The sequence below is a fragment of the Acinonyx jubatus genome, chromosome C1 (genome assembly GCF_027475565.1).
Source record: "Acinonyx jubatus isolate Ajub_Pintada_27869175 chromosome C1, VMU_Ajub_asm_v1.0, whole genome shotgun sequence".
Taxonomy (NCBI): domain Eukaryota; kingdom Metazoa; phylum Chordata; class Mammalia; order Carnivora; family Felidae; genus Acinonyx; species Acinonyx jubatus.
The window spans coordinates 141800693-141814084 of NC_069381.1; the positions used below are offsets into that span (position 1 = coordinate 141800693).

Here is a 13392-nt window from a genome sequence, read left to right on the forward strand (position 1 = left end):
ACTTCTTAGTTACTCCAATTTATTGTATCCCGGGATGATTTCTGTTTCGGCAGTTATTAGCTCCTCAAAAGTACTGAATCAGGGTAAATTCAAGGATGCTCTATTTGATAACCTACTGCTCTACAGAATATCATCATAGGGCTTTTTAAGAAAAGAGTACAACCTGAAAAAATCAAATAGTTGTCAAGTGCCCAGCAGAGTAGTGACAGATCTAGGATTAGCTGGTAGCGTTTTAGCCACCTGGTTTGCTTACAGTTCTCACTTATTTAGGCTTTTCATTCTGAATTTGAAGGTCAAGTGCTTATAAATATGGGAACATTAAATACATCATGTATTTCATGTTTTATCCCCTTTATACTAAAAAAAAAACCTATGCAATAATGACATTTCTTTTCCTTCTTTTTTAATATAGTGGGATGCATCCTGCTTTTTTCCTGGAGTTCACCCCTGTGGCTTGGATTTATCACTGTAGCATCTGTCTTCGATCTATGTGTTAACTAGAAATCAAGGGAAGACATGAGGAGGTTTGTTTACTGCAAGGTGGTTCTAGCCACTTCACTGATGTGGGTTCTCGTCGATGTCTTCCTACTCCTGTACTTCAGTGAATGTAACAAATGCGATGACAAGAAGGAGAGGTCCCTGCTACCTGCACTCAGGGGTAAGTGCTTACGAAGCAAATGTTGCTTACAGAGATGACAGCTCTGGTGACTCTTGACAAAACGTGAAACTTTGAAGTAGGGATTTTTTTCAGCTCTTGCGTTAGCAGAGCATTTTGGTAGAACTATTAATGTACATTTAACCGGGGGAAAGTTACTTCCTTCACTCAGCCTCAGGTGTCCTGTTGGGAGAAATGAGAAGAGTTAGGTAACCTCTAAGGTACCTTCCAATTTCATAATTCCAGTGTTCTGTGACTGTATGGAAAGAATAATTTAGTGAACATTCAATTGGACAGAATTTAAAATTTAGGCCTCCAGAAGCAAAAACCTTTGGAGGCTAAGCACCTAACATACAAGGGGACAACTACTTAAGTAAGATGGTGGGGGTTGTAGCAAAATGCAAGGACACATGACACCCAGACTTCCAGAAGCAATAAACAGATGAACAAACAAACAAACAACTTTTTAAACAAAACACATGTTGATGGCCAGATTCAGATTCAACAACCAGATTATTGCCTTGTGTTAAGTGCAAAAGGTAATGTCAGGTACAGGATAACATCACTTTAACTCAGTATTTCCCTCTTTAGGGATCGGTTTCATTGACAGGATAAGAGTGAATGATAAAGAAACATAAAGATTTTTATACATGGTGGTTTATTAAGTCAAGTCATAGGGATTCATTTTCTGCAGTTTATTAGTGCAGAATAAACTGCATTAGCACAGAATAAACTGCAGTTTATTATTTATTACAAAAAATAAGCCTTCAGTTGCATTTCAAATGTTTGTGCCTTTTGGGGCACCTGGGTGGCTCAGTCGGTTAAGCATCCAACTTTCATTTAGGTCATGATCTCGCGGTTCATGAGTTTGAGTCCCTCATTTGGCTTTGCACTGACAGCTCAGAGCCTGGAGCCTGCTTCAGATTCTGTGTCTCTCTCTCTCTCTTTCTCTCTCTCTCTCTCTCTGCCCCTCCCCCGCTCGCGTTCTGTCTCTGTCTCTCTCTCTCAAAAATAAATAAAACATTAAAAAAAATTTAAAAAATTAAATGTTTGTACCTTTTGGAAAAGTAAATCTAAATGACTGGCTTGAGATTTGCATTTATTTGCAAAAAGCAGGTACAGTCTGCTTTTAATGTTACAGATATTTTTGAGGTCATCTATGAATCAAAATATGTTAATAAGCAACTGTTGGTTATATGAGGCTTGGGAAACACAGAAGAGCATTTCAAAAAATTAGTTTTTGTGAAAAAGTATTTTGGACATTTTTTTTTTTTTGCATCAGATTGTAGCAGTGCTCTTACTCAATTGGAGGTATTCTGATGATCTTCCTCTTTGTGAAATGAGTTTCTTTGACTGTAGTTTTTGCCTAGCACAAAAAATTGAAAGTACCTTGGAAGTGACTGAGCCTCGACCCATTTAGGTAGTTTATATGCATATTTTATGCCTTTATACTAGAATTATTCAAAGAGGAGAACTTTATGAGTCTATCGGTTTTTGATAAATGAACATGAGGATTGATATGCTGATCTTTGGTTAAAATCCCAGAAAAAAATCCTCCTTCTCTGCTTCTTTGTTAACTCAGTTGAGCTGCTGCTTGGCTGAAAGTGGAAATGTGGTTTGTTGGATCTCATCAGTTTGGAATGATCACTTTGTCATTTGTTGAATAGAGACTTCTAGATTGGTCACAAAAAAAAATGTCATAATCTGATTCAGCAAAACTATGACAGCTTATTCTGCAAGTACCAAAAAAGTACAGCTTTGCTGATTTAAGTCCTTAATGCTCAGTCTTAAATCTCAAAATGTGAAATTTAATGACGCAAGGCAAAAATAGTAATTTTTCCTTATACTTAAGTTGTAAAATTAAACTATATTCCCTTATTTTTAAGACTTAGTTAATGCTGTACATTAATATTTGTCTTGAATAAATGGGACTAAACTATAGGGTTTTAATTTTATTTTCCAATGTTACTTATTATTTCAGAATATTGCTCTATATAGGAATTTCTCCACATATTTAAAATAGTAACTTATTTACAGGCAGATGATGCTGTGCAAAGCGTATGTGCCTCAAAATTTCATGTCCTGCACATGTTAGAAACAGTCTTTTTGACTTAAAAAAATGTTGATCCTTTTGGACTTAGGTGTCTCCATTATTTAAAAAACAAGGTTTTGTACTAGGTGATTTCTCAGATCCCTTTTAGTGCTAAATTTTAAACTGGTTTAAAGTACCCGATACTGGCATACACTATGAATTCATTTTTAAGATACATGTATTAATTTATTTATCAATTCATCAATTATTTAAGTGCCTATTGGGTCAACATTTTGTACACCTTAAACTTATATAATGTTCTATGTCAATTATATCAAAAAAAAAGAAAAGAAGGGAAAAGCCCAGTGATGGACAAAGGAAGACAAATTTCAAGCACCAGGACTTCTGAGTTCACAGTTAGTACAGATTGCCACATAGTTAAAAGCCCAGATTTTGTTCATCAACCTGGTCCTTGTCTCCTCCCCCTTGATCCAGTTGTATGACTTTGGCAAATCCCTTGGCAAAATCTTACTGTTTTCACTTCAGATCAGAACCTGAGAGATAGTAATTCTGCTTCACAGGGTTGCCTTGAGAATTAAATAGGATAATGTGCATAAACCTTACAGTGAAGTATTGGTTCATGATAACCCTTTATCAATATCTGCTAAATGTTGTGAAGGTGCATGAATAGTCTGGACGATGCTCCAGACAGACTTTGCTCTTCAAGGTGAGTCAGGTCCCCAGTGGGGCATGTGTATGGGGGTAGTGGTTATTTTGGGTGTAGCCCCAAAGGAGGAAGTCACTCAAATAAAATATTTGTTAAGTATCTACTAATTGCTAAGACCTGGTGGTATAAAGGAACTGAGGTTCCTACTATCTGGAACTTATAGTCAATAATAAAGTAAACATTTCTCTCTCCCTCTCTCTTAGTCTCTCTCTCTCCCTTTCTCTCTGTAAAAAACATAATTTAGAAATGATTACGAAGCATAATGTGTGCAATGGATATTAGGATGAGGAAGAGGGATGCTCTCAGTAGAGACAATGTGTCTAGATTCTTAGATAACATTTCACAGAGGCTGTGGCATTTAAGCTGAGTCTAAATTATGCAAGTAGGAAATAGCTAATTAGAGAAGAAGGTACTAAAATTTTTATGAAATAATAGAGATTACAGGATAATTCTGAATGAGATAATACAGAACTCTTAAAAGATTAGTAAGACTGTAATATTGGTACAAGAGATCACAATGGGTTGACAAATTGCCTAATGGAATCGCATACACTCTAGAAGTAGACTTATGCATGTTTGGGCATTCAGAATGTGACAGGAGCCCTGCAGATCAATGGGAGAGAGAAGGGCTTTTCAATAAATGGATCTGAAAATAAAATGGCAATTGATGTGGAAAGCATGAAATTGGATGCCTACCTCATGTCATAAACCAAGACAAACATTGGCTTTATTAATGTCAACAATAAAACTAAAACTTTTAGCAGAAAAGTATTTAGACATAAGACTTTGAATTAAGGGAGAATTCTAAAAATACTAAACAAATAACATTGACCATAAAGGAAATTATTGATAGATTTAACTATATTAAAATTGAGAAAGTTGTTTTATTCAAATATGCCTTAAAAGAGAAGTTACAAACTGTAAATGTTAAAAGAGCATGCAACTGAGAAACTATTAAGTGTATGTATGTATATACAGATGTGTATATGTGTGTGTGTATACATGTGTGTGTATATATATATATATATATATATCCTATTAATATATCCTATTAATAAGAAAAGCACAAATAACCCAATAAGAAAAAAAATGGGCAACAGCCATGAAGAGACACTGCTTAGAAAGGGAACACATATAGCAGAAAAAACTTATGAAGAAATATTAAACATCAACTGTGATCAGGGAAACACAGACCGAGGCTACAACGACATATTATATCTATTCAGTTGGCAAAAATCAAAAAGGTTGATAATACCAATTGTTAGAGGTTATGCATCTCCACATTTTTTATAACTTTAGATAACAGTTTATTTCTGAAATCTGAACATTGATATGTAACCCATGAATTATTATCATATACTTAAGAAAATTTCTTCCACATAGACAAATATCTCATAGTACTCCTGTTCATAAAAGTAAAAGCTGAGAATAACCTATGGACGCATCAAAGGGAAAGCTGATGAATGAATTATGATATATTAATGCAAGAGAATAGTACATATATTTTACAATGAATCTATGAATGAATTTTGATAATACAGTAGTTTTATCCCTCAAAAATGATAAACATGGTACAGTTTGAAAAGCTGTAAAAATTTTTAAAAATTGCATTTTAAGGATATGTAGAAATGCAACAAGACTGTATAAAGTGAGCAAGTTTAATTATGATAATAGGATTTAGGATGTTTATTGTCATGTGTTGGATGAGACAGGGTCATGAGATGAGGATGAACATTTTGACTGAATGTGGGGCATTAGTAGTGCCCTAGATTTGTTTTTGATGGGGGTTTAATGTGTTTGTTACAGTACATGGATAACAAATGAATAAGAGCCAGTGAATGGATTTAAAAATTGGGAACCCAATGAATGGCTTTAAAAGAGAGCAGATATGATTTCCTTTATGTTATGGAAAGATCAGTATGGATTCAGTATGGATTCAATTGTGGAGAATGGATTGGAGAAGAAACAGTCTCATTAGGGAGGTTGGGTAGGAAGTTGTGGTAGTGTTCCATCAATTTTGTGTAGGCAGTGATGCCTACTTAGAGCAGAGGAATGGTGGTGAGGTGTTACGGAAGTAGATAAAATGGAGAGGTATTTGAGATATGGGAGCTGGATGCATGATTGGCTCTGGCAGGTGTAGGATATGGGAGGGTCAAGGACAAGTCTTGGGTTTCTTGAGGGCACTGTTTGGCCCAGTTTCCTCAAAGGGAAAAATGTAGGAGGAGAGGATTTGAGAGCAGACAGGAGTTTATTTTAGATAGGTTGAATGTGAGACACCTGTTAGGCAACTAAATGGAATTGTTCAGTAGGAAGTTGGCTACATTATTAAACTCCAATATCAAACCATCACTTTTATGGAAACTTGTTTTCTAAAATAGACTACATTCTTCTTTATTAAATAAGGCATATGGGATATAATTGAATCTTTGTTACTGAGTCAGCATTATCATTTTTTAACATCAATTATTGAATGATGCTTTTTTAAAAAAAAGATTAAAAGATTATTTCAGGGACTTTATGGGAGCATGCAGACCTGTTCCAATATTAAATACAGACACGTAAATCCTTTTTCTTCTTCTATTTTCTAAAGGATTGCTTTTTGGTGACATAAGTACTTGTTAGGGGAGGATGTTAACTTTTTATGCCACCCTGGGGCCACCTGGAACTAAAATGCACTGAAGGATATTTCGAACTCCTAAATGGCATGGAATACTAACTAGTGGTACTCCCAATTTGGAAGAATTAGATATTTGAGAGAATAGGCATTTAAAAAGACCAGTGCTGCGGCAGTGCACCTAGATACATTGTGGACAAATTTGAGGTCATGTGGCAGGTTTGCTTGAGCACTCTATCATAGTGGATCCTACTCCTGGCTGCACTACTAACAGCCTACATCTGAAGGCAAGTTAATTCATCTCTCTGGGCCTCAGTTGCCATCTGTGAAATGAAGTGAATATGAGTCATGATTTTAAAAATCATGCTGGTCTTTAAATGAATGATTATATGTTTATAGCTCTCCCCCCCTCCACCCAATGAAAATATGAAAAGTAAACTCTTTTACTATCTAGCTTTTGGTCAGTCTACAAACAATGTGTGGTCCAAGAGGAGAAGTAGTGATGTGGAGGTGACATGATGGATGGATTTTGCTTAGAAACCCCAGAGGGGTTCTTATCATTACAGAGAACAGGAAGGATATAAAGTTATGATATTCAAGACAGGGGGGAACCTAGCTTTCTTTACGGATCCTGATATTAGTATATTATGCATACTTAGGTATGTGTATAGTATATTACACATACTTAGGGAATGAAATGAAATTTACTTTAAAAGGGAGGGGGCTTCTGGGGCACCTGGGTGGCTCAGTCGGTTAAGCGTCCAACTTCGGCTCAGGTCATGATCTCACAGTCTGTGAGTTTGAGACCCGCATTGGGCTCTGTGCTTACAGCTCAGAGCCTGGAGCCTGCCTCGGATTCTATGCCTTGTTCTCTCTCTGCCCCTCCCCCACTTGTGCTCTGTCTCTCTCTGTCTCTCAAAAATAAATGAATGTAAAAATAAAAACTTTTAAAGCGAGGGGGTTTCTAAGAAAGAATTGTTGCTTGTATGTAAACAAAGATAAGCACATAAGCCAATAATGATCAGAATAACAGTAATTATAAACTGTTAACTATTCTCCATTAGTTACAAATGTTAACTCATTAATTTTTTAACAAAATATTTGTGAAGTAGGCATTATTCTTTTACATATGAAGAAACTGAGGCAGCGTAAGTATATGGGAAAAATACTCCTGTGTTTTCTTTTACTCACACATAGAATACAACTAACAGTTCCAGATGTGTGGGCTTTATCTCCACACCAAGCTATTGTCTACATTAGTTGAGGGTCCTGTAATCCTGATACTATCTCCTGGAGTGAGCATCAGACCTCACAAGATAAGGGCTCATCCTATAAGACTGCTCCCACTTCAGACACCAATCTCAAGTCCCAGAATGTCACCTGTACTTTTGACCCACCAGCTATGAATTGGGGTTTCTAGGACTCCCTTTTTAAGTTTGATAATTTGCTAGAGTGCCTCACAGAAATCAGAGAAATGGCTAGTTACATTTACTGGTTTATTATAAAAAATATAATAAAGGGCATGAACGAACAACCAGATGAAGAGATGTATCTACATAGGGTGAATAAAGTTCAGAAGGGTCTCAAAGGAAGGAGCTTCTGTTCCCATTGGATTTGGTGTGTGCCACGTCCTGTCAGGTTGACGTGTTTACCAACCCAGGAGTCTCTGAACTCCGTGTTTTTGGGATTTTTATGGAGGCTACATCTCATAGAAGTGACCAATCATTAACTCAATCTCTAGCCCCTCTCCCCTTCCCAGAAGATAGAAGTGAGGCTGAGAGATCCAGGCTTCTAATCATGGCTTGGTCTATCTGGTGGCCAGCCCCCAGCCAGGAGCCATTTAGATGGCCACCAAGTGTTGCCTTATTAGGACAGAAACCGCTTCCATCACGCAGGAAATTGCAAGAGATTTAGGAGCTTTGTATCAAAGACCAAATATTAGAACAAGAGATGCTCCTAGTGCTGTTATCATTTAGAAAATTACAAGGGTTAGAGGTGCTGTGTGTGTGTGTGTGTGTGTGTGTGTGTGTGTGTGTGTGTGTTATTATATAGAGTGAGTTTAAGGGGGAGTGCCAGAATTTTCACAACCAATAGAATAGGATTTGGTTATTAAGGTATTGGTTACTAACACTTTTATTACATAAAGTACTCTGTTATCAATAAATGTCAGTTTGTACTAGTACCATTCTTTCATTTGGATACCAGTATGGAGTACATATTCTGAAAACTTGAACTGAGTGTTTTGTCTTTACTCTCAGAGGCACTGTAGGCCCTGCCAGGTCTCCCTGGCTAGTAAGATGTATAAATTCCAATGAGGAAAATATTTCCTAGGGATCCTCTGTTTTCAGATCATTTATCTAACACTGTCACCTTATCTGGCATTTTAAGGTTTTACAAAGTTGCTGTTAACCCCTTGTGTTGTTAAGACCTTTTCACTGCTGCTCTGAATTAGGGGAAATGAAGAAAATGAGTGGAATTGCTGACCAGTAACCCCAATTTAATACTTCCATGTTTCCCTTCATTCTGCCTGGGAGAATGACTTGTTTTGTTTTGCTTTGTTTTGTTTTGTTTTGTTTCCTCATAAATCCAAGGACGTCACAGGTAGCCTTTTTCTCTTGGAATCCTGACAGTGGGCTATTGCATCAGTCTTTTATTTCTTTCTAGATGATCTCCTCATTACATTAACACCCATCCATTTAATCATTTATTAAACAGTGAATGTTTGATTAATCTTTGGTGCTTTAAAGAAGAATTCCTGTGTACAGGTGTGAGGGAAAACTGAAAACTGGTAAAGTGTTAAAACTAACACCAAATTTTCCTCTTTTTTCAAAATAAAAATATGGTTTCAACTCTTGGGGGCAGGGTAGAAAAGTGAGATTGATTAAATACATTGTCAGTATTGGAATCACCCTGAATAAATTATGATGACTGCTGGAGCTCTCAGGCAATAATATTTATAGTTGTTCAAAAAGTAGGACATATCGACACAGTTAGAGTGGAGAACATGTATTTCCCAGATAGGTTTCAATCAGATTTATAAATAGTTTTCAAAAATCAATAGGCCTTATAGAATTATGACCTTTGATATTTTCTTTGGCCTTCTATACTTTATCCACAAGTCCCTCCGATCTCTCTTCCAGACCGCATTGATATATCAGTGTTGGGAATGAAAATAAATTATAATAATGAACTATCATTTTATAATTTAAAATAAATTATAATAATGAACTATTCTTGAGTGTACTTTTTCAGGTTACTATCTGACACAGTAAACTTAATTTTACATGTATATATCTAGTTTTGATTAATTCTTAGTGTAGCATTGAGGAAAGGTACCATTATTATCCTCATTTTCATAGGTGAAACTGAGACCTCAAATGGTTAATTGAATTCCCCAAGGTTGCAAAACTGGTACGAAGGAAAAAGGGACTCACAACCTGGTTTGTCAGACTTCTGAGCCCGGACCCTGAACTGTATTCTGTGTCCCTGAATTAGGTGTGCCTAGACTCCTTTTAGGGAAAACAAATAAATAGCATTTATGTGCTATTTATGAAATATTTACATAAATAGGGGTATTTCTAGAGTTCATAGAAGGAGGTGGCCACTGACCTTGGGGAAAAAATGTCTTAGTTAATATACTTAAGAGACAAGTATTCTGACAGGCACTTTGCCTTATTTCAGACTTTAGCAATTTTGCAATTATTAAATCTCTACAGTATATTAATCTATGTTGCAGTTTTCCTCAGCACTTGTCTTTGGGGCTGAGCCTCTGAAGTCTTAGAAAGAATAGTTAAATTTATGAACAGCAGTGAAACATTAATTTTTTTTCAAAGCTTAATAAGACCAATTGATACAATTCTTTCATCCATTTATTCACTAAAAGTACTGGGCTGGATACTCAGAAATATACAGAATTTAGTCAAATAAAACATCTGTCTTTAAGAATTGCAGCCTAGTGGAGATATGACATGTACGTACATGATGTGTATATAAATAACTACATTACGCAATAGAAAGTAGTGGCTGTTGAGAGAAGGATACCAAATGAATTACTAGGAGAGGACTTGAAGTATATAAATTATGTGGACTTGTGAAAATTGGGAGGGGGTGAATACAGGAGGAAATAAAGTGCCGTTTTCAAAGTGAGGATGTAAGAGGACAGTGAATTGATTGACTGAAGCAGAATCAGACATAAAGGGAATTTCTAGATTTTATATTGAAAGTTGGGAGACAGATTTTAAAGGACTTTGAGTGCTGGAGAAAAAAGTTTCTAACTTTGTTTTCTAGGAAATGGGGCACCACTGAAGGTTTCTGGAAAAGAAAGTTATGTTGATCATCAGCTGAGGGTTAGCAGAGAGTGAAATGGTGTCATATATATATATACACACACATACATATATATATATATATATATATATATGTATGTGTGTGTGTGTATATATATATACATGTATATATATATACATGTATATATATATACATATATATATACATGTATATATATATACATGTATATATATGTGTGTGTATATATATATACACACACACACACACACATACATACACATATATTTAAATTGTTCACTTTGCAAATTCGTTGGTAGGCACAAGAAAATTTTATGTTTTGTAGTATCAAATTTAGATAGTTTTAATAAGTTTTCTACTCAAATCTTAACTAATTCAGTATTAAACAAGCTGAGCCAATTCTTTCAACGCTTGATTTGCATCGGAGCTGGGGATAGAGAGATAAAGAAGCCATTCTTGTTCTCATGTTTAGGAAAGGGAGAAAATAATTCAGAATTGTATGAATGAAATGTCAGCATATCAATGCTGTACTATCAGGAGGAGAGAGAATTTATGACATAAAAATAAAAAAAAGAAAAAGAAAAAAGTATCAATAAGACACTGTCTTTTGATGGCAAGATCTAATTTTCAATTCCATAAAGACTTGAGTTGATTGATGGATAAAACTATTTGCATATTAACCCACCAATAAAATGGGAATGGGCAAATTTTATCTCTAATCATTGGAAACAATTTTTACTAAAGAGCTATGTTGCAGCAGAGATAATTGGCTAAACAGAATTTTTATCAGTTTTGTCCACTTCTGTCCTTAGCACCTGAAACACTACCTGGTTCATTGTGGATGCTCAAAGAATAATTATTGAATGAATAAAGAATAGAATGTGTCATCAGCTTGATACTTTCCAAGTGTTATGATTATAGGATATCCAGTTTAGGTTGATAATTAAGAAATTTGGAATAATTCACTTATCACGGCAAAAGTATTTTTTGTTGTTTACATACCTGGTCCAAACTACTTCTTTTATCCTTTATTGGTGTATTTTACAACCCAAATGATATATGTATAGCCAGGGGACCATCTTTTTTCTTTCAGAATTTGTCTTGTGTTACACTATATATACTGTCTCTGATGCAGAGGCATGTAAGATCACTGCATATTGACATGTGGTATTTCTCTGGATCGAGCATGTGTATCATGTGAGATATGTGGAATGAATCAATACATAGAGGACACAGAGGAATGTTTATGAAAAGTAGATTAAGGAATTTTGAGAAAAAAAAGATGTAGATATATGGTATATTTAATTCATCTGTGAAAAGAAGCTAGGGGAAATGGAGATGACAGAAAACAAATATTAGAAAGTAATATTGGAAAGCTTTACAAATGAAAAATCCAATCAAAAAGGAAAATTACCGAGGATAAGTTGTACAACAGGACCCATGGTTAGTCAGTAATCAAGGGTATATGTAAATATAGCTTTGGGAATGAATGAGGATAGTATTTGGTTAAAGAATATTTTTGTAATCAATTTTGTCGAGGTATAATATAATGCTCAACTTTAAGTATCCAGCTGAAAGAGTTTTGACAAAGAAATCCCAGGGTTCAACCTCACAATCAGGTATGTCCCCCCAAAAAATTCCTTCACACTCCCTGTGCAGGCAATTCCTCCACGCTAGCCACACAACCACTGATTTGGTTTTTGTGACTCTTGGTTAGTTTTGCTTATTCTAGAATATCTGATCAATGGAATGTACAGTATGAGCTCCTGTGTGTCTGGTGACTTTTGCTCAGCATAAGGATTTTAAGATTAATCCATGCTATTGAGTGCATCAGTCGTTACTGCTGAGAAGTCTCCTATTACTTCTTGCATACACTACAATTTGTTTACCCTTTCGCCTGATGATGGACATTTGGGTTTGTTCAATACCTGTTATGACTAAACCTGCTGCATTTGTACAAGAATCTTTGTGTGGACATATGTTTTCACAACTCTGGTAAATATCAAGGAGTGATAGTGCTGAGTCACAGGCTAAGTGTATTTTAATTTGGTGACATAATGCCAGTTTATTTCTTCAGGTTGTTAAACTATTTGCTTTTCTCATCAGTGACATAGGAGAGGTCTGGTTACTCCACATCCTGGCCAACATTTCATAGCCAGTGCTTTCAATTTTAGCTATTTTTGTAAGCGTGTGATAAATATCTCATTTGAGTTAATTTGGTAACTAGTGATACTGAATAACTTGTCATGTTTTTGTTGGCCAGTCTTCTTTTATGAAGTGTCTGTCATATTCTTCTGCCTATTTTGTAATTGGGTTGTTTGTGGCTTGCTTTAAAAAAAATGGTATCTTTTAAAGAGCAGAGATTTTTAATTTTGATGAAGTCCAGTGTATCATTTTTATTTCTTTTATGGTTCCTTTTGTGTCCTATCTAAGAAATCTTTGCCTATGCTAAGGCCATGATGACTTTCATCTGTATTTTCCCCAGAAGATTTATAGTTTTAGCCTTTAAGCTTTGAGTTAATTTTTGTGTATGATGTGAGAAGAGTCAAGATTACTTTTTTCCTAAAATAAAAACCCAGCTGTTCCAGAAACATTTGTTCCTTGAAGATAAAAAAAGGCATGGATTTTCGAAATCAGCATGATATTTTCATGTAATACTCCCCAGTATATACCTATACATTTTCCTATTATATGTATGACTTGGGTTCAAATACTTGAGTTTACTTTGTAGAATTCATTTCATATTATCCTTACTGGTGTATTTATTATGTAGCTTGAAAAGTATCCAAAATGTTACTAACCAAATCTTCTTTAGACACTTTTTTAAGTAAAAAAATTTTTTTAATGTTTATTTATTTTTGAGACACAGAGAGACACAGCATGAGCAGAAAAGGGGCAGAGAGAGAGGGAGACACAGAATGTGAAGTAGGCTCCAGGCTCTGAGCTGTCAGCACAGAGTCTGACACGGGGCTCGAACTCACGAACTGTGAGATCATGACCTGAGCTGAAGTCGGACGCTTAACCGACTGAGCCACCCAGGCGCCCCTAGACCTCTTTTT

The 13392-nt window shown here is 35.5% G+C and overlaps 1 protein-coding gene across 4 annotated transcripts in view; it reads left to right on the forward strand.

The window, feature by feature from the left end:
* Nucleotides 1-13392, forward strand: part of GALNT13 (polypeptide N-acetylgalactosaminyltransferase 13) — a 565714-nt gene that overhangs the window by 96160 nt on the left and 456162 nt on the right. For all 4 annotated transcript variants that reach the window (XM_053215090.1, XM_053215089.1, XM_027055741.2 and 1 more), the window contains exon 3: nucleotides 413-658. In XM_053215090.1, coding sequence (XP_053071065.1) covers nucleotides 517-658 — 142 coding nt within the window. In that variant the 5' untranslated portion in view covers nucleotides 413-516. The remainder of the gene's footprint in view (nucleotides 1-412; nucleotides 659-13392) is intronic.